Raw genomic sequence first — 26,122 nt, 5'->3', positions numbered from 1 at the left:
ATCCCAACTCACTCAAGCTACAGAGCCCAGGCACCCTGTGATGTTTCAGTGTGCACTGAAGCACACTTGTCAACGGAGAACACAAGGGGACAAAGTTTTCATTCCCCAGGAGATGGGGAAGAGTGCAGAGAGACTTCTGCTTGTTTGTTTCTAAAAGGCACTGGCTTCCTTTTCCACTTATGAGACTATTTTTAAAAAGTGCTCAGAACAGCCTTTTTCTCCCACCTAAGCAAAACAGAATTCTCCTTGTGAACTTCATGTGACTTCACTTTCAAACTACCAGGAGAGAAATGACCATAAGAGGTGGCAGCAACCAGAACTCTCCAGAGAAGAGGCACAGACTCACTCATCTACACTTTAGCCTGAAGAGAACCCCAGCAGAGAGCACAACCCATCCCCATGCTGCTCTTTTGATTCTACTGGCATGCCAAACAGGGAATCTGAAGTGGAACAAAAGGTGCTCTTAAACACGGATTAGAGAAAGCTCTTGAACACTTTCCATACTTGGGTGCAGAGAAAGTGATGAGCACTTGACTAATTCCTTCTTGTTTGCTGTCTGGCTGCATAAAGAGGAACTTAAGAATCACGCAAAAGAGACTAAGGAAGCATTAGTAAATAAACAACAGCAGTAAGAAATATTCCTCATACTCCACGGCACCCCAAAATGCAGACAGACAAAGCTGCCCTGTGTTCTATCTAAGGTCTCAGGAAGATGAGCAAAGTCACATGCACCACGCTGAGCTACAGCTACAATACCACGTGCACACAACAGTTCACGGCCGAGAGATTTTAAAGACAAAAGAGCTCAATTTGAGCTGATCTTTGAGCTTCTAGTCCTAGATTTTGCTTCCCTGTAAGTCAGCAAAATACGCTAAAGAAAAGTCTATTTAGAACAGATTACCACATTAAAAAAAATCTATTAGTAGTGATATTTACAGGGTAGCATCCCTGTAAATATCTGCAGCCCAGATGCACTGATTTGTTATTTTACTGCCTGTCACTTCACACATCCTATTCAAACAGTCCAATGGCACAAAGCTTTCATCATAGAGCAGACCAGATGTGAAGGGAACTGCAATCAGCAGCTATCGCAGCACATCAAGGAAAACAAACACTGGGACCAAGCGACAGAGCAAAGGACGGAACAAAAAATCCGATTGAAAGCCAAAAGCACACATCCATCGAGCACAACCTTCCAATCCCATTGCTCACAAAGCTTCACTCTGATTTATTTTTAATTGCAGATCAGTTATTCCTCATAATTTCTAAGTTTATGCATACAATCAGGAAAGAAGTGTATTACTAGAAACGAGAGTGAAAATCCCTGGTCCTATTAAAGGCTTTCTGCTGCCAGAGCACATCTGCTATAGGGCGATTAGATGTTTAGATAAGATCCATGGTACTCTAGCACTTCTGAACATTACTGATCTCAACTCAGTCTTATCCACTATTACCCTCATTTTATAGCTTTAGTTTTACTGTGTAACAGACAACTAAATCTGCTGGAAGATGGTATTTTTCCAGGTAGTCCAGGTGACATCAATTTCCTTACCACAAAGAGCTCTGCGGTTTCTGAGCATTCCTGTAACTCACCAGTGCAAGCGAAGAGCATGGAGAAAAGCAGACAGGCCCTCCATGACCAGGAGAATTGCTACTGTCAAGGTAGCAAAAGCAGCAAATATGAAGAAGAGGCCAAAGCTTCCACCCAGACTCCTCACACTGAGGCCAACGTGGATCACCATGGTCCAGAGCACCTCCGAGAGCTCTGCCAGGAGAAGGGAGAGGAGAGGACTTTCAGAGCATTCAACAAGGTCACGGTTTATTTACATAGCAAAAAAATGAAGTCAAGCAAATTCCCATCATGACAAGGTGGGCAAATTCAGAGGAACAACAGTTTTTGCAGGCAAGTAAACCAGGATGTTGCCCCCAGCTGTTGCAAGCAGTGCAGGGCAGACCACCTGCACAGCTGATTTTTGCTTTATTCAGGGTTTTAATTTCCATCCACCCCTGACAACTTCTAGCAGAGCACTATGCAAGCAGATGTTGGTGTTTAGACTTGATCATCACCATCTAACACACACACACAGCTCTGTCCTAAAGCAGCAGTGCTTGACACTGCTGGAGAGAGCTCTGGATAAGCTGCTTGCATTCCTGTCTTTGATCCAGGTTGATTGTGACACTGATCCAACCTTCTGCTCCAGAAAAAGAGTACTCACGTGCGTGGGCTAAGCTGAGAGCCCAGAGTCTCAAGTAGGACGCGGTGTTTGAGATGCACCCCAAGCAATACTCAATGGTGTGGATTGCCTGGTACACCACTGTGTCGGCAAAGTCGAACTGCAAAGCAAACACAGACAATTACCAAAGCTGCAAGACTTGGAAGCATGAGAGAGTGGCTGGCTGGGGAAAATGAGCACACTGCCTGGTGCTATTACCAAGGACAGCGTGTTTGAAGTTAGACACTGATACTGTCTTCTCCTGGTTTAGCATGTCAGTTTTATAAATTAAAAATGAATTCTCTTGTCTTAGTAGGTTTTGCAGAGTAATAGCTCACTGCTTGAGTATTATTGCTTTCATGCTCTATCATATGAAAGCAAGACGCTGTAAATTCAGCCATGGACTTTGCCAGGAAAAGACTGTTCAGCAACAATATGGTATTCTTATGAATTCACTGGTAAACTGCACGGATTTCTACAAAAAAGGAGACAGGATTCCAAGTCGATACTGTGCATGTACCTTTGCTACAGGATCAACAAAAACATTTTACAAGATGGGAACTTTCCCTCTTTGAAAGCAAAAAGGGGGCACAAAACAGTCTAGAAAAAGTCATGTGTGCACAATTCTTTGGCAAAGTCTTTTTTTTTTTTTTTATAATAAATAAAGAACTCAAGAAAATCTGCCATGAAGGGCAGTTTTTTACTGTGCAGCTTGGGAAAGCATTCCCTACATTCTGGATTTAATCCATGCTTCAGAAACTGCTCATATTTAAGTTAAGTCAACATGATACTTTAAAGACATCGAGTGACTAGTGTTCTAGGCATGCAGAGCAAGCTATTTATATTCTTATTTCTCCCTTGGTACATCCAGAGCAAGAAATATTTCAAACAACAAAGCTAAATTAGCTGTCAAAAGCCTAATTTCTTCTCCACAGAACGTGAACTGCGGAGTTCTTTAATAAAGACTGCCCTAGCAAACAGTACCACCTCCCAGCACAGATGGCACGTCAGCGTGCAATAAGTGGAACGTGACAAATATTTAAACAATGACAATTTACAGCCACATGCAACTGCTGGAGTCACTGCTATGGAGAGAGTCACCACTATGCTAAGGAGCAGAAGAATCAGCAGGGTTGCTTTGGCAGGGTATTGGCAGTTCTACACATTTTTCACAGGGTTACTGATATACAGAGTTAACAGTACAGCAGCGTGCTGATCCCCTCCACCCCACCAATTCCACACGGACCCAGACATAATAGGACCACTTTCCACATAACAGAACCACTTTTAGCGTAATTTACGACCTCGTTGTTGCAAAGCTACTCTAATTTCATGGCATTTATGCTTTTATTTTGTAAAATAAATAAATAAGCGTTTACCTGATAGCCTGAAACCTACAATCAATTCAGCATGAGAGTTCCTAAAAACCACTTCTTTAATACTCATTCTTGTTACAAGTGTTTATGAACGAGCAGTTTCTCAAAACAGAGCCTCTCTTCTACAGCAAGATCCTGGCTGGGTTAGTTGTTGAGCTGTATGAAACCAGACTGCTTTTGCTGTATTTACTCACTGGCAACAACTGATATCATCCTTAAAATTAAAGTCAGTTTGGGAAAAAACATTTCAAGATGGTGTTTGTTGCAGTGCAGAGTTACCAACGACACAACATAAGGCAAACGAGACTTAAACTTTAGAAGCAAAATCTTTTCCGTTTCAGACCTCTGGCTCAGCAGCTTTTCAGGTAAACTAAGAGAAGATCTGCAGACAGGGGATACGACACAAGCTAAATAGATGACGTAATTAAAGGTCTGTTAATGGGTATGACGTTGTATGAAGAATTAAAAATGGCCTGTAATACGTAAACAGCTAGATCTTTTGGAAGAGAAGATGCCATGACATAACATGTTTAATTCGGTGTGTGGTTTATGCCAATGGGAAACATTCCAGATACACATGAATGCAAAGCTGGCTGTAGTCTTACCACCTCATCCTCTGTAGGCTTGAAAACACAAGTTTACATTTAGTGAGGTGTCTCAATCACATTAATCACGAGCACATTCAATAATTCCCTCCTAAGCATGACCCAGTAAAGCAGTTACTCACTACATGCACTATGGAAGCTGGAGAACTGTTAAGAGGAGTCAAAAAACTCCCAAATTAAGAGACTGTCTCCTTTTTCTCCTCTATCAGAAGTAAGGCAAAGCAGCTAAAGTAACCCCCACCAGTCAAAATGAACATAAACTGAGATCTCACTATTGCAGAAACACAGCCCTTGGCCTTTGGCAAGCAGCACAAATGCACTGCACTTCAGCCAGAGACAAGCTGAATATACCATCTGGGAGCACTCTGCAGCTCTGTGTAGCCTCTAAGATGATGGCTCCTTGTAAGGAGGACAAACAAAGCCACTTTTCCCTTTATCTGCAAATTATGCTGCTTTTTTTTTTTTTTTTCCAGAACTCCTGGGAATGACCAAAAGATGGTCTGTGGTACCTTACTGCTATGAAAACACTTTACTGAAAATGTTGCTATTTAAACAGCTTGGAAATCAGTAAATGTAGTCCAAAAAGCTAGCACATTCTGCTACCAACTTCATTGACCTCAGACAGAGGCTGGCCAGGTTCTTACCTCTTCCCCCTCCTCAGAGTGGGTAGATAGCTGGTCATGTTGAATGATCTCAGCATCCTCCTCAGTTGGTCCATTGCCCACCCGGATCCCACCAAAGTTGTGTGTCCCCTAATACATGCAGAAAAAGAAAGAACAAAGCGTTGTTGGTGCTTTATTACAAGAGTGGGTGCTTCTTACGACTCCAAGTGCAGCAGCAGTAGCTCACAGAAGAAGACAAGACATTAAGGCCCGGGTTAAACCAGCTGTACAATTCTGTTTCCCAGCTTGGATGGGAAAGATGCTGATTCCTGCTAGGGTTGGGGGACAAAAAAAAAGAGTCTTCCTGCATGAATACTTGATACATTTCTCTAAAGTAACTGCAATCCCAATAAATGCCACATCTCTCACAAGAACATTTGCTATAACTGATGTGCAACAGACCAACGTTTTGCCCAGCAGCTGTTGAACAAGCACTCAGAAGGACTGAAGCACCACTGCTGGAAGTGAAACAAGTCGCACAGTGGCACCTCAGAGCAGAACCGACTGACACAGATCTGTGCACACACACACTCGCTCCCCACCAGTGCCAGGCATCCCGACACACGTGGGAAATCAGACGTTCCCTTACTTGGAAATTCGGTGTTGTGCAAGCAGTTCCTTTTATAGGCATTGGTTCTGACACTCAGCGTCTGACGCTCATAAATCTACTGCTCTCTGAATAGGAAAGAATAATCCACAAAGCAAGTTGAAACTTTCCTCTGATAGGATCACTTGATGACTGCACTCATTGCACAGTTACGGCAGGCTTCCTCCTCCATGCTGTCTCACCACCACCAAGAAAGGACGCAGAGAACTGTTCAACATCTGACAGTGACCTCAAGCAGAGCTTTGATGTGTTGTAAATGCATATTAGACAATGAAGGTCTAACTTGCAGATCTCTAGTTTTGGATTTCTCTTCAGCAAGCAGCTACGGGCACTGTAAAGCAGGATTTCTACTTCCTTCCAGATGTTCCAAAGACAGAAAACGCTCGTGTCTGATCTGAGGGACTGTACATGAAGACCTCTGAGTCTGACCCACCTAAGGAGGTGGACTGAAATGCCACAAATGGAAATAAAAGCCCTGCGTTCAGCTTTCGGACTGTACCAGGGTCATTTGTAACACGGAATGTAAACAGGCTAACTAGCAACATTAATACTTTAGAAGTTTAGGGATGACAACACAAACCGAGGAGGCTTAAGATTCCGTGGCTTTCACAGCTCATCGCTCTGGCATACGTGTACGAGCAGAACAGTCTCTCAGTGTTCTTTCAACCAATTTGTTCTTAGAAGCCTACTTTTACTTTATGCCAGATTATAAATTTGCTAAAACTACCAGACACAAATTAAAGATTTTGTCAAGTTGTTTCCAAAGACAAATTAGGTAGCTGTTTTTGCTTTGAAAATAGAAATAAGATGAAAAAAGTTAGAATATGTAAGGCAATGCTTTGAGTTTTCAGCATCTTTGTAACACTTTAAGTTACTGTTGAATAGTATCTACACTCCTAGGCTGGAAGAATTTGTACTTTTGCAGCTTTTCCCTCACACCCAACTTGCATCTGTTCTCTGTAGAGTCCAAACTAAACACAGCTCCAACAGCTCCAACCATTTCCTTTATACTCCAGCCACACCTCACCCAGAGATCTTCACTCACAGCTTCTTTTACTAAGAGGCACTCAGTATGTGGGATGGATTATGCACAAAAAAATCTATTGTTATTTCTGATGTTTCTGTGAGGCTATTGAAAATTTCATGATAGAAGCATAGGCCAACAGCTAAGAAGTTATCCTCAAAGCATCTTTAGCACATAAAGCACACAATTTGTTTCACTGTTCATGAGATTTAAGCTTCCTAGTTAGGCAGCATTCATAACTAAAACCAATTTGGAATATGCAGTACAGAGAAAGAGATAGAAGTTCTAGGAGCTGCTGTAATCTTCATTCCACCAGAAAGCTTTCACATGGAAGGGTTGGCTATAGGTTTGGACACAAATAAGCAGAAATAACTGCTTATTTCTGCTTAACCATTTTATGGTAGTTTTCAAGTCCAAGTGTCTACAAGGGCACAGATGTTAAAAATCCAGTAAATACTGGTATGAACTTGCTGGGAGGCCGTCACATAAACACGATGTTTGGGAACACACAATGCAAACAAAAACGCTTCACTGAGAAGAATCCTAATCTAGCTTAAACAAATATGCAAGAAAAGGAAAAAAGGGGAACTTAACCTGGGGGGATGTGGTAGCAAGGTATTCTTGTGCTGCTCTGCAGGTTTTGATTTCAGCAGCACTCCTGCAAAGCGTCTCTGCATTCTGTGCATATGGAACTATTGTCCACCAGCCTGGGAGTTCTTCCAGAATGTATCAGTTATGCTGAACTTTGCTCTTTCCAAGACAAAGTGTCCAAGACAAAGTGTCTTTCACCCTAAAGGTGCAGTTGTCATTCACTTATGAAATTCAGATACATTCCATGCTCTCTTGATAATTAGATATAAATCCATCACGTGATTTTTTAAATCCACTCACTGTTGCAGCCGCTGCTGCCTCTAGTGCCTGCTCGTTCGGGACTGTGCTGACTTGGGCCTCCACGGGCTGCCCTTCCTGATAGTGAATGGAAGAAAAGAAAGGGAGGAGGAAGAAAACAAAAAGAGAAAGGGAGACGAATGGAGGGGACATGGGAGGATGAAAGATGGTCAGAGAAGGGAGAGGGAGTGTCTTTAACTGAACTGATCTTTGACTCAACTTAACATCCTAAAAGCTGTCTGCCATACATGCAGGGAAAATTTCAAGTATCCCCAGTGCACACGTGCCAGGTCCCTGCATTTTATATAAAGATACTTTACAGCACAGGTGGAAACCTACAGAGTACCCCAGGAGATAACCTCTCATGTAAAAGTGAAAAAAATAGAGTTCTGCAATCACCGTTACTTTTAACCATCCGAAATGCTTTAAGAATTATGGCCATTAAGTTTGTCAGCCATGAAGTTTACTTTGTTTTTAAACTGTCACCCTAGCAAAAGCACAGAAATGCATCCAGCAACCAATAAAACTGTTCCCAAACCAGCTGACAATGCTCAAAGCAGTCATATTGCTTTTGTCATTACCAGCAGGTAGGGTTTTTAAAGGTTGACTTGATGCTGGATCCAGATCTGCTAAGCAGGCAGGCAATACCTCATCTGGAGTAAAACCCAGCGGCCTCTCTGACTAGGAATATGCAAAGAGGCTTTACAGGTCACAGGGGAGCATGAACTCATGTATCCGGGTGGAGAACAAAGCTTTTCAACCATAATAAGTTCTCATATTGAAAATATACAAGGTAGTCACCCACCAAGTGCTTTCTCCTTAAATACTGATGGCGAAGGACCAGAGGTTTAGCTACCAGCATCCACGGCACGCACAGTAACGCCACCACCACGAGGAAACACTGGAGCCCTTGCTGCAACAGAAACAAGTCTCAGATGGTTTAGTGGCAGTCCACACTCAAAAAAAAAAAAAACAACCCAAACCTTTCAAGAGGTCTCACATGACACTGAACGACTGAATTCCCAGAGCATGTGGATGCTTCACACACTCTCTCTCCCCCCCAGGAACAGCAACATGAGCTGTACTTGACAACTGACTGCAACTTGCCTGACTGTACACGTGCTGTGTACACTGATAGTGGTTTAGATTCAGGAAAAAGACAAAGGATTCTGCAGGGAATGACAACTTGGCAGATATCCGAGTGCTGTGGGGAAATCGCATTAGCACCTTAGCTAAGCTTCAAGGCACTGCACTGCAGATGCAGGGCAATATTTCTAATGACTTTTCACTATTAATCTGGATCCAGATATGCTGGGGCACAGCTGACTTATGTTCAGTCTGATATAAATTCTCTGCAAAGGAATTATTCCTTCTTTCTTCAAGATTACATAGTGTCAGGCTTTGGAAATGATGCTACATTTCTTCTCTGTCAGGAAGAAACTGTTTAATGCCTGATTTTACAATTAGTATAAGGTTATATTAGAAAGATTAATATCATGAATCATCCATGATCTTACTATTCTAGCAAGAGCACGCACCTGCCCTTTGTAAAGCATCTTGTTACTGGTATCGCCATAGGAGAACAGAAACATATTGATAAAATGTATTAAAAGGCTTGGTGCATCCTTCGATGTGTGAGCATCGTAGGCTGTCCATTTGTAGAAAATGAGAATAACAAGGTATCCAAACAGTGAGGACATGAAAATAATTTCTGGAATAAATCCAAGGTATATGTTCAGTGGCTTCTTAAAATATCTACAGAAAAAAAGAAAAAAGGAGAGTTTGAAATTATATTTAGTTCACATTAGGCATGTGTAGGGCAAAATTTTTTTAAGAGAAGGGGAAAAGCACCTCTGGAACAAAACTGCAGAGGCTACACACTTCTATAATAGTTAGGACTTAACACAGTTACCTACTTAACATGCATGGTGATATGTACACAGAAATAACTGTATTATACCTTTCAGATGAAGTCTGATAGACTCCTGCATCTTAAACAGATACACACATTATACCCGGAGAAGTTTTCCTCCCTCCCCCATCAAGAAAGCAGAACAAAGCACTTACATGTGGTTGAGAAGACTCAGCGTGACACCAAAGAGCATGTGGATAATGCCAAGAATCACAGACATTTTCATCTTAAATGAATTGAGGAAGGCCAGCTTATTGCTGGCGATATTCCAGATCTGTGAAAAAACACCATTAAGTCAGCCAAGCACTGAGTAAAAGGAAAACAGAGAAGAATGAAAGTGTTCTCTCTAAGCTAAACAGTATTAACCATCCAGAAAGTATCAGGCTCTAAGGGCAAGGTTCTATTTGTTTGGTTTTTAACAAAGCTGTTTGTCATGCAGATACCTATTCAGGAAACAAGCAGACAATCTTCCTGATAAGAGCACTTAAAGCAACTGATCCCACTATCAGAGCAGGAATCAAGCCTTGCTTATTCTTATGGGAGGCAAAAGTTGCAGGAAAAGAGTACAGAGGCTATTACCTTGACAGGAAAAAAAAATGTTTATCCATTTCAATGAGCAATTACACATTGAAGTTCTGATTTTCTGCACTTCCTCTTTGATGTGGAACACACAATATTTTTGTCAAATATTCTAAGTACAAGGAGCAGTGCTATTGATATAAGCAGCTACAAAATGTCAGGATTACTCAGAAACTTACATTTCCAAGACTGATTGGAAAGACAGATAACTAACTTTTTCCAAAATGGAAAAAAAGAAAAAGTAATTTCGTAAAATGATTTCTATGTCTCATGCCAGATTTGATTAAAAAGCTGTAGGTTAGAAAGGATGAGAAAAAAGCCTTTTGTGGCCCCAAGTCTTTCTATCCTCCATTTAGCGCCTCTTAGGAACATTTTCATCATTCAGGACTGTTTCCAACACTGATAAGGACTGCTAATGGAATAGCTGGGAGGGGGAAATCTTTCACGGTGAACTGGACAGACACTTTTCTGTTTACACAAGATGTTCATAAAGGACAGCATAGAAAGGAAGGGCTCTTACTGGGTCAATGCCAAAGGGATACGGACCACCAAACACCCCTGGAATAGCAGGGTTCAGCTGAAGCAGAGGAGTAGTCTCCAGCAGAGCATCTCTGTTTGGGTATAAGTAGATTATATAAACATTAGCACAAGCAATGCTGACCTCTTTATAAAAGTAATAGCATTCTTCCCTTGTGAGAGCAAGAAATAGCTCAAATTGAGAGAACTTTAAGGTTCCCATGTGGCCCTAGAGATTTGCCAAATGACTAACAAATCTGTCTCCTGACCTGTTATTCAGTGCCACAAGGAAAAAAGATTCAGGAGACAGGAATCTTGCCTGAATCTAGTGAATCTATGAGAAGAACAGTGTTAAAGTGCTTCTGTATTAATTCTCTGAAAACAAGCTGGTTTGAAACTCATTGGGCGTTACATTTACACCCTCTCTTCCAATTCTACTCAAGCCTGAGTTCAGAATTTTTTGCTTTCCTGACATGGGAGGATGATGGATAACATCACCTACTTGACACTATCACTTGTTAGTTATGTAATTACCAACTGTTTACTCACGACCAATTGCCTTTTGTGAACATCGGCCGAACGCTCCATGATGAGCCGAACATATTAAGAGACTTGGAGAAGCAGTCGTTATAGATGAGGCCCGTGTAAGTGGAGAACAGTCCCATCAGTAGAATGATGTATCGGCCGCTAAAAACAGTGTTGAACATCTGACATAAAAAAAAAAAAGAGAAAAGAAGGTCCATGAGAACAAGGGAAGTCTCTCATACGGACAAAGCAGTAACATCAGTCAGTTGCAGAACAAGCAACACTGGCCAAATGGACTAAAACCACACTCTTTATTCCCATGTGGTGGGGATTAAGGGTGCAAGAGGTAACGCTGCAAGAACAGAACCCAAACACAGGATAAGTTGGTGGTGTGACTGCGTGTAAAGAATCTGGAATTAGCTGAAGAGGACAAATTGTACTCCACCCAGTGATGCAAACCCCCAGCTAGCAGCATTGCTTTGGAACTAAGCAGTGCTGACCCCAGTCCAGCTTTCTCCATGCTCTGTCAATGCACCTGCACTCTGATTTGCCTCCTGTCAGCCTAAGCCTAGACCAGTAAAAGGAAGAATCGTGTAGATACACGTGCTTGGGTGCATACAGACACCAGGAATTTTCCAGTGACTGAATCCCTTTATAACCCAACCAGGTTCTGGGGTGATCCATTTACAACTGCTTAGCTGTCCAGCTGCACTTGATAAACAATTTCCTTTAAACATCTGAAAGGAATAATTTCCTCCAATCATCTGAAAGGAAAATCACAGGATGATGCTGCTCAGTCTGTGGTCTACAGACTTGTCAGTCTGCTTGCGTGCTTCACAAATTTCAAATGCAAGGAGTAACAGGTATTTTCAATTGAAGAGGGGGAAGATGCAAGTAAATCAAGTTGCAACTCTGCTTTAGATGCAAAGCCGAGCATGCCACGTCTCTTTACCTCATTGTCACTTTTCTGTGACAGAATACGACTTTCCCTGAACACCATCCAGACAGCAATCAGAGTCATCAGGATTCCATGGCCAAAATCTCCAAACATCACAGCAAACAGAAACGGGAAGGTAATGATTGTGTACGGTGCTGTAGGAGAAGAATGACACTCCTAATGCACTGCATCTGAGTAAGCCCAGCCTCACTACAGTACAATTTACATGTAATACAATTCCCAGGGATGTTCCCTGCTTCTGACCGGAGTTAAGTTCACTAATAGAAATTTTCACACAGGACAGTCAACATTGAGAAATGCTACAACTAAAAGAAGTTACATTTATAAGTATGGATTTACCTGGATTTATTTCCCGATAAGTTCCAATGCCATAAGCATCAACAATGTTTTGAAAGCCACAAGTAAACTTGTTAGTTTTGTTGTATGTTGGTGGGGTCTGATTAGTTTGCATCCTATTTAAAATGGATGGGACAGTGGATCCACTGTGCTCCTGTTTTTAAAAAAATAAAAAATCAGGACTAGAAAACATCCTCAGAGTAAGGGAGGACAGAGTAAAACATTACTTTCTTGTTAGTATTTGTTAAACTGCAAGCTTGCATTTTTATAGCCCGCTTGTGTAATGAAGAAGTATACTTGAGCAGCTGAAGAAGGCTGCCAAGATTCCTCTGCTCTCCACTTCATATTTCAGGAGGAGAAACACTGTTAGTATGGAGGAGCATTTTATTTCATTATTTTATAAAACAGCAAATGAAAAGACACCTGACTTTTCATTATCTACCTGAGCAGAAGGCAAGCTTGCTAATGTCCTGGATAGCTCCCTTCAGGAAGCTGCACTGTATATAAAAACAGCAGGACTACAACGCACAGTTCTGTTAACCAAACAGCTCCAACATGGAAAAACACCTGATCACAGCATTTTCCTGAACTTCAAGGCTTACACAGTGTATTTATAAGGTACACAGCATTATAGCTATAAGCCATGACTCCTGCATGTTAAATAAGCTGTCCTCTGTGAGGACTGACTCAAACAGCCCAAAGGGATGGTTTCCAGAAAAATCAATTAATCCATGTTGCATTTGCTGACAGTTGATAGTTTGCCTGAACAGAAGCAGATAGGAGCAGTGCAGCAGATACTCACAGTGCCTCTCCTGAGAGCAAACTGGATAGAATCGAGGTCAGCAACAGGACACCAGACTTCAGCAATCAAGCACTTCTGTGTCACATCGATATTGCACAGGTTCAGGGTATGGTAGATGGCCTTCATCTTGCGTACTTTGATGAACCAGACACGGATATTTTTAGCAGCTGCCTGCAGAACCCTTTGGCGATGATCCTCTGTTTGGTTCAGCACCTTTCATAGAGAAGTGGGACAAAAATGAGGCAAGATCAGTAGCCAAAACCTGCAGCACACAGAAGTGCAGTGAAGTAGGGCTTACCCACCAGAGAACGGATGCCTGAGCCCTGACCCCCGTCCCATGCACAAGACTGCCACATGTCTGCAGTACATGCTTTACTCTCCATATTAATATGTTCTGCTAAAAGATTTTAGGGCTTCCTTCCAGGTATAGCCTTTGAATACTTTCCTCCTCTAACTCCAAGTCAGTGGTTACTTCAAACAATGAACTGTTTTGTGATCACAAAAATTTTTTCCTCCACCCAGGTTAAAAGAGCAGAGAAGAGTTCTACAAGTGAGGTGTATGCTGCCTTAAGAAAACAGAAAAACACTACAACAGACTTTAAAAAAAATGGAAAGGAGAAAGTGTTTTCTACTAAGGGTGTTTTCCAACTGGAACAAGTCTAACTCAGGCCAAGTCAGACTCCCAGCCTGGAAAGTCTGATACTCAAGGGAAAGTGAGGACACGGGGCACAGCTATCACATGCAGCTTTGCATTCTGACAGTCAAATTGCTTCTGCATTCTTTAGAATTATGAAACAGCTGCACCACACAACTTCCAGCTTGAGAGAGGTTCTGTATAAGATAAGGTGGTCAAATTAATTTCTTCTTCTAGCTCCTGAACTTGTTTCTTGTTTTCATCTTGGATCCCTTACATTTTTCTGCATTGTGACATACTGCCTTTCTTCCTTGAAGCAAGCATCAAATATTTCGGAGCTGGCACCCAGCAGTTTTGTGTGCTCATTGCTTTTTATCAACATTCAGGCTGCTGCACAAGAGCTTAGTTCCAAGGCAGAAACTCTTCAGGACAACACAACATGAAAATAGGAAGACAGGCAGGAAAAATAGCTAAGCTAAAATTACTTCCAAGTTGAGATAACAATACTAAGTCTGAATTTATTTTAACTAAGTTCTTGCAGATGAAACAGACAATTACACAAGCATATTTTCAGAATTGGAAGCACGGTATCTTCTTATACATGAATATTCTTCTCTGCTCCCTGGCATACAGCTCTATATTAACACTGTTTTTACATGTATATAATTAACTACTCAGCCCTCTGGAAAGTTCAAACCACCTCACCACCACCCTAAGTGCTGAAAAACAAAACAGCAGAACAGAAAGCCTCTGAACACCTTTCATGCACTGCTGAGCTGTTGGTCTCAAGCTAGCCTCCGCTGAAAATATGGTGACCTAATAGGACCAACATTTCTCCTCTTTTAATAGGATCCAGAGAGTAATCCAACTATCAATTAACAAACAAAAAAGCATTGACCCAATTTGTTTTACCATCTGAAGATCATCAATTCTGGTATTGACACCAGAAGCCATTTCCTTCCGCTCCTGTGGTGTTTCTGGACACGGGTAGAGGGAGGCACGGAATCTGAAATACATGCAAGTCTCCTTAATAACAAATATGGAAGGAATAAACCAGTCAGGGAAACAGATGGCTGAGACTGAACACAGAAATAAAGCAAGAAGCACCTTTAAAGCAGTTTCTGTTCAGCAAACCTGCCAAGCAGTTTCAGTTGCTAAATCAAATGGGTGCAGAAGTTTGTTTAAGGCCAAAACAGAAGCTAAACGTTTAGAAAAAAGTGAAGCAGAAGAAATTCCTCTGTTCCCTGCACTGACGGCATTTCAAAGGCACTGTTGTGCAGTTGATTAGCCAGCCCAGGTCAGGGTGCTGTTATCACGCCAATGCAGCAGCTGCCAGATGTAGTTATTGTTGGTCTCCCCCGTGACAATACTGCCTGCTGACATCCCGACAGGTCTGAATTCAACATTTACTTTGCTGTTTAAGGTATTCTCAAACAAAAAGCAATCACCTATGTTGAGCATTATAGGCTTAGGGAGTAGCCAGTTTGACTGTAAAACATGATTCACCTGGTTACTGCAGGATTTATTTGCTGCCAAACTACAGTCATCATGAAACTAGTAGCTGAAAACTACAGACATTAAGCTACTTCAGTGTATTTCAAATGCTCAAGTGAGTTGTCTAGCTGTAAGACTTTCAAGTAACTTGCATACCCTTCACATATCTTCTTGACTCTGTTCTTTAACTGGTCACCTTGGAAAAAGATGATGAACACAGACTTGTGCACATAATCCCCCTAGAAAAGAAGAAAGGGTGTGTTGTAATAGCCCAGCTGTCTGCAGAAATCAGCATTACAGCAAATTACAACAGAGTTCTACTTTCTCTTTGCTGAAGCCTGCACATATAGGGTTCATATTTGCATAGCAAGTCAAGAATGCACCTCTGCACTCAGTCACAAGAAAAGCACTTTCCTTAGACACAGTATAGGACACTAATGCTGGACTCACGTTTACTGAAGTAAAATTCTAGATCATCCTATTACCTATTCTATGGCAAACAATAGACATGAAGATCTGAGAAAAATTGTCGTAAGAACAGAGATGCAACGAAACATATATATCATCACTAACTGAAGGCAGCCCGCCTACAGAATCAAGCAAAAAGCTGAAGAGTGAATTAAAGTACGATGGAATTTAGCAACTTTGATTCTCAGGGGAGGCCAACAGCACATTCTTTGTACAGCTGTTTTCATGCTGGTAGCTAGTTCCCCTTTCCTGCATTTGTTGATAAGTTATTGTTCTACCTTACTTAGGAAACCTTACCATAATGTTTCAAGAATAATTACATTAGGTGTAACCTCAGTTTAAGGAAGTGTTGCACAATAAGAACAAAGTGTCTCCATGCTGACAGATAATTCAACAGGTCAACTACCAGTGGCTGGTGGGACAAGAGAACAAGTCAGCCTTCTGAGAAAGAAGCAGTCACTGCCTTTCAACATGGCTATTTTTTTGTTCCAGTGCAGCTTACATACAGCCCTTCTTTTCACACGTTAAGATCAGCAGTTCCAAAAACTTGGGCGTTGTCCACTGACTTGAGCAAAGAGGACATCGTACGTAAAACCAGGCCCAATCACAACATTTACTGTTTATATTCATAATAAAGCCAAAAATTCTCAAGTGGACATTTAGATTTCTGGGTAACAAATTAAGAAAAAGTGAAAGGTTCAAGCTCAGACTAAGTGAGCTACTGGTGTCACGCTGATGTCCACAGAAGCCTCTCTTTCAAGGAGGTTTAACTCTTATTCAGAACTGCACGACGGAGTTGTGTTTGCACATTTTTGCCAGAGAAGCAGCTATGCCCTGCTGCAGTCCAAATTCAGAGTTGTATTTCCCCTTTTGACAGTATCCGGTACCCATCTCACTTTTTTTTTAAAAAAAGAGTAGAAAAATATTGGCCTTTAGAGCCTCAGGCGCTGCACACAGGTACTGTGAAGAGATGCAACTCCAATGTTTGTCTGCATGGAGCTCATGGAAGGATACAGGCTTAGATCTATACAGCAGATCCTTTCATGAATCTGAGACTTGCTGCTGTAAATGATGGTTTCCTTTACCGTTACAGGATCCTCCAGGGGGTTTTCAATCTCTGCCTGACGCAGGAACACGTTCCCTCGGCACACTCGCCACAGCATGCGCTCAAACATGGGGATTCGCTCGCGGTTGATCACACCAGCCACAAACCTGCAGAGGGGACAGTACGAGCGTGAGCTCTGCACCTACAAGAAAACACAGCCCAGCACCCAAAGCACTGACACCAGCTGGAGTTTAGCATCAGATTGAAAACAACAAAAACCTCGCTTTGAAACAAGTTCCTTACACAAAATGAAAATTCTCTACATACACAGAGATAAAACTACAACAAAAACAATGGCACTATACCAAAAGCTAAGACTTTTAACAGAAAATTGTCTACCAAAAAAAAAAAAAGAAGAAAAATGTATTTAGACATACAGTTTCTATACCTGCTACTGTTTGTTTCAACAGGCTCATGGTACGTTACACACCAAGCATTTAGCAGTCAAGGCTACCACTGACTATGTTCTAGGCAGATGCTTCAGGAGACCTCACTGACTCAAATGCCTACATCCAGACAAAGAATTACACACGTATGGATACAGCCTGGAAGCAGTTAGTACAGAAGATACAGAACTATACAGATTTTTCAGAGCATTAGGTGCTCACAGTTACTGGTTTCAACAAAGTTGAGAGAGCTCGGTGTCTGAAAAAGCAAACAGAACAGATTTATAAAGAATAAACTAGTACATTTTTTTGTGTGTGGAGAGAAACGTACAAAGCACAAATGTGAACTGGAAAGTTGATGCGCATGGGACAAGAATGGAAACCAACAGCTAGATTTAGATCAGCTTTGAGCTGCTTCAAGTGCCAGTTCTGCAACAATTGTGCTCAAATCACCACGGACTCCATATAAATGATAAACATAAGCCAGCAACCCTAACGCAAGACAGACAAAAGCACAAACTGCCATTACCCAAGCCGTAGCGGGGCACCTCTTCCCATCTCGCTTGGCTCCAGGAGTGAAGAGGATTCCTCCAACAGGTCTGGATCCGCCATCTGCTGATGATGCAATTCAGCCTGAATTCACAAATCAATTAATATCTAATGAAACTAGTTAGTGGCATGCAGGGAACGAGGAACCAGGAGATAGTTGGGGGAGACAAGAAAAGAAAAAAAAGAAAGAACATAAAACAGCGGAAAGAGGAACCAAATGATAGAAAAGACAACGAGAATCACACAAGGAGGAAAAAAACAAGAGGGAAAGTGGAATGGCTCAAAGCTCCCACATAAGAATAGCCCAAAGTTTGCTGCAACAGAACAGAGGGGCTGTGGGATATATAAGTCTGAAGAAAGGCAGAATTCCAAGAAATTTACCCAGTTTTAAATACAAGTGATGTTCCCAAGAACCATTTTTAACAGCACAAAACTGGGACACACCTTACTCATATCTTCCCCTAGATCTTAAATGGAAAATAGAGTGAAAGCAGAGGCTGATTCACTCCTGCCCTATTTGTGCATTTTCTGCATATTAATAAAGATGCAGAATGCATTTCTAAGAGGTGCCTGTGAAATTACACATGTAAAATACTCTGGTGCACAGACAGAAGAGTGCTGTGCAGGTTAAGTCTTCCACAGACAGTTTAACTGACCTTATAACTTCACAAGATTGTAACCCTACAGCCCAGCTCTGTGAGACCTGCACATCCTCTACATCGGGCTTCTGCCATACTTCAAAGACAAAGCAATACCTTACTCCTTTTGGAATTAGGTGACAATGGTTTGATTAATTCCATGTTACTTTGCTACATCAGCATGGATACGGTCAGAATAAGCAACAAAATCCAGAATGAATGGATATGAATTCTCTTTACTGACTGTAAAAGAAGCTCTCCCTCCAGGAAAACCACAGTACTTCCAGCTTAAGGGCACACTTGCTGCTTAAATCCATTTATTCTGCATTTATTCTCCTATTCACTGTTTATTCTTGCCAGTTGCATACAATGTATTGCTTAAGGCTGTCTGACAAGGTTACTTAATTTCTGACTAGCTAAGCATTAAAACATGAAGCAGCTTATACAGTCCTTCACTGCAACTGATTTGCAGACTGAAATTCTTGGGAATACAGCTTGTAAGCATCAGCAATTTGAGTCAGGAAGGATGCTCAAATGACATCCTCTTGGGCACCATCCTCATACTTCATTCACAACCCAGTGTCAGTTATTTCTACCTCTGCAGCTTATATAATGAAACAAAGAGATTGACAGAGCTCTTTAGCACAAGCAAAAGGCCAAATTCTACCCTCTGTGGTACACAGGAGGCCTTCCCCACTGTGCTGTCGGGGAACTTGCTACAATACATTGGAAGGTAGAGTTTGACTGCACAACATGTAAAATGCATGCATGCAAGCAACGCAGCCTTGCAAAAGTAAATGGCAAGTGTAACAACCCAGCCATGATTTCTTTATTCTCACCATGGTTGTGTAATATTTTTAGTGATAACTCTGCACCATTTTACTTGCATGCCAAATAAAATCTTCCCTTTCCAGTAAGGAAGATTTTTTTTTTTTTTTTGCAAGGCTGACATCAAATCCAACTCAATTTTTTTGTCCACACATTTGTCTTAGCTTACAGATGCTACCAAAATAAGGGGGCCTTTAATTTACTTTGGAAAGACAACAAGTTCTGGTCCTTTCCACCTTAAGCCAACTTGTTGCAATATCAAGTGAACAGAATCAAAATTTTGTTTCACAGAGAACACAGCAAAACAAGTTTGGTACCCCAAAACAAAAAATACACACCAAACACGCCAGTGATTATTTAAGATTCAAGATGTTGAAAAACAACAAGACCATTAAAGTTTTAAGAGGCTTGTATTGCATTTATCAGGAAGCAAGATTCTTTCTGATAATTTTTACGAAGCAAACATTAGAGTAGTTGAAGCACAGCTTCTAATCACCACATTTTAGCATATAAAACATAAAAAGGTTAGCACATGAAAACTTTGGATCCACCTCACTTGAGAGAGTAGCTCTTACAAGTGTTTGATGGTACCCCTGACTCTCTTGGGGCTGTGTGTCCTTTGTTTGGGACACCATGTAAAACAAAAAGCCCCACTTAGAGGAGCTGAAATTACAAAACACCTTAGAAAAAAATCTAGCTAGATTCATTTTACTAACAAAGAATTCAATACAGAAATTAATCTCAAGGCCTGGAAAAAGTTTAATTTCCCTTGCTCTTGATTAAGGCTCTGCTCTGTGCTGGCCCCGGATTGCTCCCCACAGCACCATACAATTCAAGCCCCTTCCAGTCCACAATCAGAACGAACACCGGTTTTCACAAGAACTAAAGAGGATTCATTTTACCATCTAAGCTATTAACCCAGAGCCCAGACAGAAATGACAGATGCAAAATAAACAGAAAAAAAGCAGATGGTGAGGAGAGTTAGAGGGAAGAAAGACAGGGGACTGCATGCCATTAACCATTACTTTTCCAGTCTTCTTTTACGTTCACACTCTAGGATGCTTATGGCAAAACTTTCAGAGAAATCTCTCCAGCTCTTACTGCTCTTCATAAGCAAAGACAAGAAGACTGAGAAAAGGAGCATAATCATCAACATGGTGCGTTGAGACAAGAAATGGCTACTGCGACTAGAATGGTCATAAAAAGAACTAAAGAATTTCACCCTCCCCTCTCCCAGTGCAGGAACTCCAGGCAGCAGAGCAAATGCCAAATATAAGAGTGAGGAGTAAGCCATTTCTTGTGCAACTCACTACTATGAACAGCAAAATCTTAATTACAAGTTATTAAGGTCTTCAAGTGTTGAAGGTACTGTGCAGATGACAGCATGACAAAATGAAGCATTCAGTACTTCAGGGTAGGACTGCGCGAGGCTCACAAGTCCTGGGCTAGCCAGGATCTCTCAGGCAGAGCCGTTAGCTGCTTGCAGTGTGAAGTGAGACCTGGTTTTGACACTTATCTTCCACTGAACTTCACACACGAACTGTTCAGTTTGCTTTTACATATAGCAGCGTGTCATATTTATTATTACAGAGAACAGTTATCGAACGGGAGCAGAAATGCATCTAAACCTTCTCTGTCCCGTTCACTGAAGCCTGACACAAGGACTCCTTCTGGGGGTGCCCTGACATGGATTGTTTCAGTAGAAAATTAACTTTATCTTCCAATTTCGCATGTTCACACTGTACTTGAAGAAAAGCAGAAGGTTGCTCTCACCAGATAACAACAATTAATGAAGAAAGCGCACAGCACTAGCTGTACTTTATTTTAGTCAATATTCAGCCAGAACAGGCAAGCTAATTAGCTTCTTAATGTAGCTAGGTCATAGATTATCATGTTAATGCTGCTAGTCCAAAGAGACTCTCAGCAGCTTCTAAGTGGACATTCAACACTCGAAGATGAGTCTTTTTGTACTGAAACCAACCCCATGACCAATCAACTGATCATATCAGCAGTATCTATGTTAGCAGCAGCTAAGGCTTATGTTGGCACGGGAACAACCTTAATGCCTGAACAGGCAGCATCCTGTGCCAAAAAAAAGAACCGTTAGATAAACTGAAGATTGCAGGAGCCCAGCTCCACTTGACCACAGCTTTTATAAGTACTAGAAGCCATGTCCATTAAGAAGTCTTTGAGAAAATACTTGATTAGAGGAAACTGAACATGTGCTCAGCAAAAACCATACCCTTACCATTCCAAAAAACATACAAGAGCTCTTTAAGAAAACTCTCCAGACTCTGAAATATTTAACCTTTAGGATGAAGCATTAACTCTTCTCTCATTTGGACTTTATGCCACTGTATGGTGAATGACATCAGAAAAAGAAACAGGTACCAGTTTCCAGACTGGGTCTTATTTGACAAAACACTGGCTATTTTAAGTGTTGTTTTTGCTCTTGTACTTACCTCTGAAAATTTTGGGGGTTTGATCAAAGACTCAACAAAATAAATAAATAAAAGTCTTATCCAGTGAAGAAAGTGCTCACTGTAGCACAACATTTTGGGTCTGTTGATGTTCTTTAAGAACTACTAGTACCTTATTTATTGTCAACAGTTTTTAGTGAAACCGTTGCTTAAGTTAAAAAAAAAAAAAAAAAGACATCGTAAGAGGAAAACCATGGGCAGCTATGTGTACTGCATGAAAAACGGAGAATCATTTGAGAAGCTTTCATAAATAAAGCAGAAGAATGACCTTGCTGTCTGAAACAGCAACTGAAAATATATTTGAGAGTAACAATGGTAATTTGTGAGAGGAAAAACCTGCTACCCACGTGCTAACCCCACTCCCGGTATTCTGACCTCATCAAAAAATTGCTGAGTTTTACGCAGTATAAATTTTAACTCTGTCAGCTCCAAGAAGTTTCTCTTCAGGGCTTCCTGGTTTGTGTTGATTTCTTTAAGCTCATTTTCAATTTTCTCAAAGTTTGCCTGCAAGATGGAGAAAAAATCAACACAATTATATAAATGTGTGCTGTTAAGCCTATCAAAATAATTTACATGCAGTTTGCATACAAATAAAGACACTATCTCCAAACATTCTCTTCAGGCAACTTGAAACACTTCATTCTCAGCCACTCTATTTTAGACAGGACTTATATATTGATCTTCAAATCATTAGAAACCCTTAATGACTGCAACGCAAACCCAACACAAATCATGCAAGCCCAACAATTTTGGAGGAATTTCACCTGTTCAAGTGAGCCAAAATACAAGCTTTCCCTTCTAATCATATTTGGACAAATTTGCAAGCAAAACAGTGCTTGTGAATCAAAATCAAACTGCTGTGAACCAGCACAGCTAGCATCTCAAGTGACCCCTGGGGACAACTGTACCGTGAAATTCACTCTGTATCTATCAGTGGAGCTAATGTCACCTATTATCAAACACTATTTGAGTCTTAAGACGCATTATTACCTCCAAGTCAATCATGTCACGTGGAAAAGGCACCTCTGGGTTTTCACCAGTATCCATGATAGGAATATTTGCCTTTTTAATCTCCTTCTCAACGAACCCTGAAGAGATAGCACTGTTAATGTTAACTGAAGAGATACTTCAATGCCAAATCTCACCATGCTAACCCACACCTAGGCTGATTAATAGCCACGTACCCTTTCACCTCCTATTCCAACATGATCTAATGTGGGTAGAGTTATCTTTAAACAAGGAAATGAATCCTTGGAAGCAGTCTGATGGGCTGCTAAGCAGAAGGAAGGCAACCTTCACTTCTCTGCTCTGCACTTTGCCTTTTAACAGGGTGCTGCAGGTTTAACCCGCGTTAATTTCTTCCTGTAAAAGCCCCAGAGTTATGGGCACATCAAAACCCAGTGACACGTACTCAGCTTGCGGTCCATTTCTTCGCACCTCCTGACTTCGTTAACGAATTTACGTTGGAACACGTTCACGTCCGGGTTCAGCTGCCAAAACAGAGACACATTTCCTCAGCGATACCCAAGCACAAAGGTGCCCACGAGGGGAGCAGCGCCAAGGGGAAGCCAAGGGGCACTGGGGGGGAGTCCCCCGGGGCCTTTTTAAGGGCGGCACCGGGCCGGGGGGTGCCGGGGCCGCCCTTGAGTGGCTCCAGGAGGCTTCCCGGCGGTAGCAGCTACTCACGTCGCGGAACTGCACCTTCCCCAGCTCGCCCAGCTCGCTGACACAGCAGTAGGCGGCCTCGGACTGCAGGAAGAGCTGCGCCAGGGTCATCTCCTCGCTGCGGAACAGCTCCCCCATGGCGCCGCCGGGGTCCCTGAGGGGATAAACGGGGAGAAGGGAGGAGGGGGCGGGGGGGGCTGACAGGCCGCAGCCAGCCCCCTCACGGCACCGGTGGCGGCTGCGGGGGGCGAGCCCCGGCCCCGATAAGACCCAGTAAGACCCGGTAAGCCTCGCCAGGCCCCGGTAGGCCCCGGTAAGACCCGGTAGGCCTCGGTAAGCCTCGCCAGGCCCCGGTAGGCCCCGGTAAGGCCCCGGTACCTGCCGCCGCCGCGGCCCCGCAGCTCCGCCACCAGCTGATCGACCGCGGCGCCCGCCCCTGACGTCACCGCGCACGTCTCCTAGCAACGACGCACGGCGCCGCTGCCGCAGCGGAAGTGACGACATGGGGCTGGAGGGAAGGAGGGGCCTGGGGGCTGAGCCCCCCCCTCAGAGCCCCCTCCCTTAGGGCCCCCCCTCCTCAGAAGCCCCCTTCTCAGATCTTCCCCCCCCGAAGATCCTCTCCGTCAGAGCCGCCCCCCCAATTTCCAGTCCTTCAGAGCCCCCCTCTCAGAGCCCCCTCCCTCAGAGCCCCCCCCCGAGGCCTCCCCCTCAGAGCCACCCCCCAAAAATTCCCCCCTCCTCAGAGCCCCCCCTCAGAGCCACCCCAGGGACCCCCGTCCCCAGAGCTTCCCTCCCTCAGAGCCCCCCCCCCCAAATTCCAGTCCCTCAGAGCCCCCTTCTCAGAACCCCCAGGCCCCCCCCCAGAGTCCCCCTGAGCCCCCCTCCCTCAGAGCCCCCCCTGAGGCCTCCTCCTCAGAGCCCCCCCCCCGAACTCCCCCTCCTCAGAGCCCCTCCCGAGGACCTCCCCCCCCAGAGACCCCTTGAGGCGCTCCCCCCAAATTCCCCTCCCTCAGCCCCCCCCCACGACCCCCCAGTGCCCTTCCAGCCCTTCCCACACACTCTGTGCTCTCTTCACGCGCCCGTACCCAGCCCCTGCAGCCTCCCAGTCCACCCAGTTGGGACAGTCCACCCTGCCCTGGAACAGGCGTTATTTAGCTGGAGTTACGGGGTTAAAAAATAAAAAGGAGCAAAAGAGCAAAACCCAGAGCTCGTCTGAGCCAGATCCAGGTGCTGAAGGAGCATGTCCTGCTGGGCAGGGGGTTCCCTCCGGGAGCCTGGAGGCTGACCCGCGGGTTCCAGCCCTGTGACACAGAAACCCAGTGAAATGCCAGAGACCTTGCGGCCTGTCAGGGGTTTCCTACAGCAGGCGGTTACTGGAAACACGGTTCATGGGGAAGGAAGCCAGAAATCACAGAGGAGTTTGTCTGAAGTTAAAATCCACCACGCTTCCATGCGCATTTTCTTCTTTGGAGGACAGAGAGGATACATTCTCTTCTCTGTCCAGCCATTTCCTCTGCACTTAAGCTAAAGATACAAATTGGAGAATGTTTCATACAGAGCTCCGCTGCAAGCTGTGGGTATTTCTTGTTCCTGCAGGCCCTGGGCAGCTGGGTCTTGCTATTTCTGCAGTCAGCGAGCTGAGCAGTTTCCTCTAGTTACAGGAACTTCCACAGGCTGCTGTGGAAGCAGATGCTGCGCTTTGCTTTCCTTTGTTGTCCTGCGTACATCTGGCAGCTTTGCTTTGAACCCGAGTTACTCTAAGTTTTGTTAGGACTGTCTGTCCCCTGCCTATATAGAGAGTCCACAGTGGTGCCACGAAATTGCTGGGATGTTCGAATGATCTGAGATATTTCTGGGGTATCTGAGCACCTGTGGCACAGCCTAGGCATGGAAGATCCAAGGCTCAAACTGTGTCTGTGCAGTGAGAGCACCAAGACAGCGTTCGTGCTACGAGAGGTTGAGACATTTCACTTGCCCTTTGGGATCGAGGCAGTGCGAGGCTCCGCAGGGAAGGCTGCAGTTTGCCACCTGTTGGCTCTTCCCGGTATGTCTCCGCTGCAGAAAATGGCTGAAATGAAATTAGGCTTAAGATAGAAAATTACTCATCGCGTTTCAGCGTGGGGTGTGACTGCTGCGTGCTCAGGGAGCACAGAATGTGGCTCTTGGTGTGTTCCACCGAGCATCAAGACCGAAACCAAATTCCTGCTCCGACCATTTCTCTTTCTCTGTTTAGATGGATGCACTCGGTCTGGTGCTGGTGGTTTTATTCCCAGCTGGGGAAACTGAGGCACGGTGATTGCACCGAAGTCACACAGGGCAGAGCTGGGAAGAGAGCGGTGTGGTCCCGGCCTGCCCGTGGAACTTCCCAGCAGCCAGCTGTGGGAATCCACTCTAAAGAGAGATCCCCGGTGAGAAATAACACGCTCTGGCAGGGGGGGGTGTTTTTTTACATGGAACTGACTCATCAGCACCAAACACTGGAAATAAACGCTCAGGAAAAAAAAGGTCCCTCCAGGAAAAAACAGGGTGTAGACAAGCAAGCTATTTTTAATGCGTGACATAATTCCATAGTGGAGGCAGCACAGTACAGCTTACTAAAACCCAGCCTAGATCAACGGCGTGGTGTGGGTACAACGGCCTTAAAAAGCAAGCTGTCACACGACAGAGAGCACGGGGGCACGGAAAGTGCTGAGTGCAGCGAGCATTCCTCACGAAACAATGTCCCTATACATCTGGTTGTGCGTAGTGGGTTCCCCAGCTTGTATGCCTGGAATTGAGGACTCCTTCCAGTGCTGGTTGAGGGAGGCTGTGAGTCTGGAAAGGACAAAAATTGTCGGGCATTTATTTTATTTGCCAGCCTGGGGCAAAAGAC

At 43.4% G+C, this 26,122-nt stretch overlaps 1 protein-coding gene across 5 annotated transcripts in view; it reads right to left on the bottom strand.

Annotated features, from left to right (window-relative positions):
* Positions 1 to 23,707, bottom strand: part of ATP6V0A1 (ATPase H+ transporting V0 subunit a1) — a 30,186-nt gene extending 6,479 nt beyond the window's left edge. The window contains exons 1-22 of one of the 5 annotated variants that reach the window (XM_032202969.1): positions 23,629 to 23,707; positions 23,272 to 23,404; positions 22,997 to 23,075; positions 22,576 to 22,673; positions 21,961 to 22,089; positions 17,620 to 17,723; positions 16,685 to 16,811; positions 15,288 to 15,370; positions 14,550 to 14,643; positions 13,004 to 13,216; positions 12,205 to 12,355; positions 11,860 to 11,999; positions 10,932 to 11,089; positions 10,387 to 10,477; positions 9,443 to 9,561; positions 8,914 to 9,130; positions 8,181 to 8,288; positions 7,379 to 7,453; positions 4,839 to 4,946; positions 4,195 to 4,212; positions 2,217 to 2,334; positions 1,594 to 1,765 (exon numbers count right to left, since the gene is read on the bottom strand). In XM_032202969.1, the coding sequence (XP_032058860.1) occupies positions 1,594 to 1,765; positions 2,217 to 2,334; positions 4,195 to 4,212; positions 4,839 to 4,946; positions 7,379 to 7,453; positions 8,181 to 8,288; positions 8,914 to 9,130; positions 9,443 to 9,561; positions 10,387 to 10,477; positions 10,932 to 11,089; positions 11,860 to 11,999; positions 12,205 to 12,355; positions 13,004 to 13,216; positions 14,550 to 14,643; positions 15,288 to 15,370; positions 16,685 to 16,811; positions 17,620 to 17,723; positions 21,961 to 22,089; positions 22,576 to 22,673; positions 22,997 to 23,075; positions 23,272 to 23,388 (2,519 nt within the window). In that variant the 5' untranslated portion in view covers positions 23,389 to 23,404; positions 23,629 to 23,707. The remainder of the gene's footprint in view (positions 1 to 1,593; positions 1,766 to 2,216; positions 2,335 to 4,194; positions 4,213 to 4,838; positions 4,947 to 7,378; positions 7,454 to 8,180; positions 8,289 to 8,913; positions 9,131 to 9,442; positions 9,562 to 10,386; positions 10,478 to 10,931; positions 11,090 to 11,859; positions 12,000 to 12,204; positions 12,356 to 13,003; positions 13,217 to 14,549; positions 14,644 to 15,287; positions 15,371 to 16,684; positions 16,812 to 17,619; positions 17,724 to 21,960; positions 22,090 to 22,575; positions 22,674 to 22,996; positions 23,076 to 23,271; positions 23,405 to 23,628) is intronic. The other 4 variants (XM_032202964.1, XM_032202966.1, XM_032202965.1 and 1 more) reach the window with 4 other exon arrangements.
* Between the last annotated feature and the right edge of the window lie 2,415 nt (positions 23,708 to 26,122).

The sequence above is a fragment of the Aythya fuligula genome, chromosome 24, assembly GCF_009819795.1.
Source record: "Aythya fuligula isolate bAytFul2 chromosome 24, bAytFul2.pri, whole genome shotgun sequence".
Lineage (NCBI taxonomy): Eukaryota > Metazoa > Chordata > Aves > Anseriformes > Anatidae > Aythya > Aythya fuligula.
The sequence above is the reverse complement of the archived record's forward strand: the minus strand, read 5'-3'. Positions and strand labels throughout refer to the sequence as shown.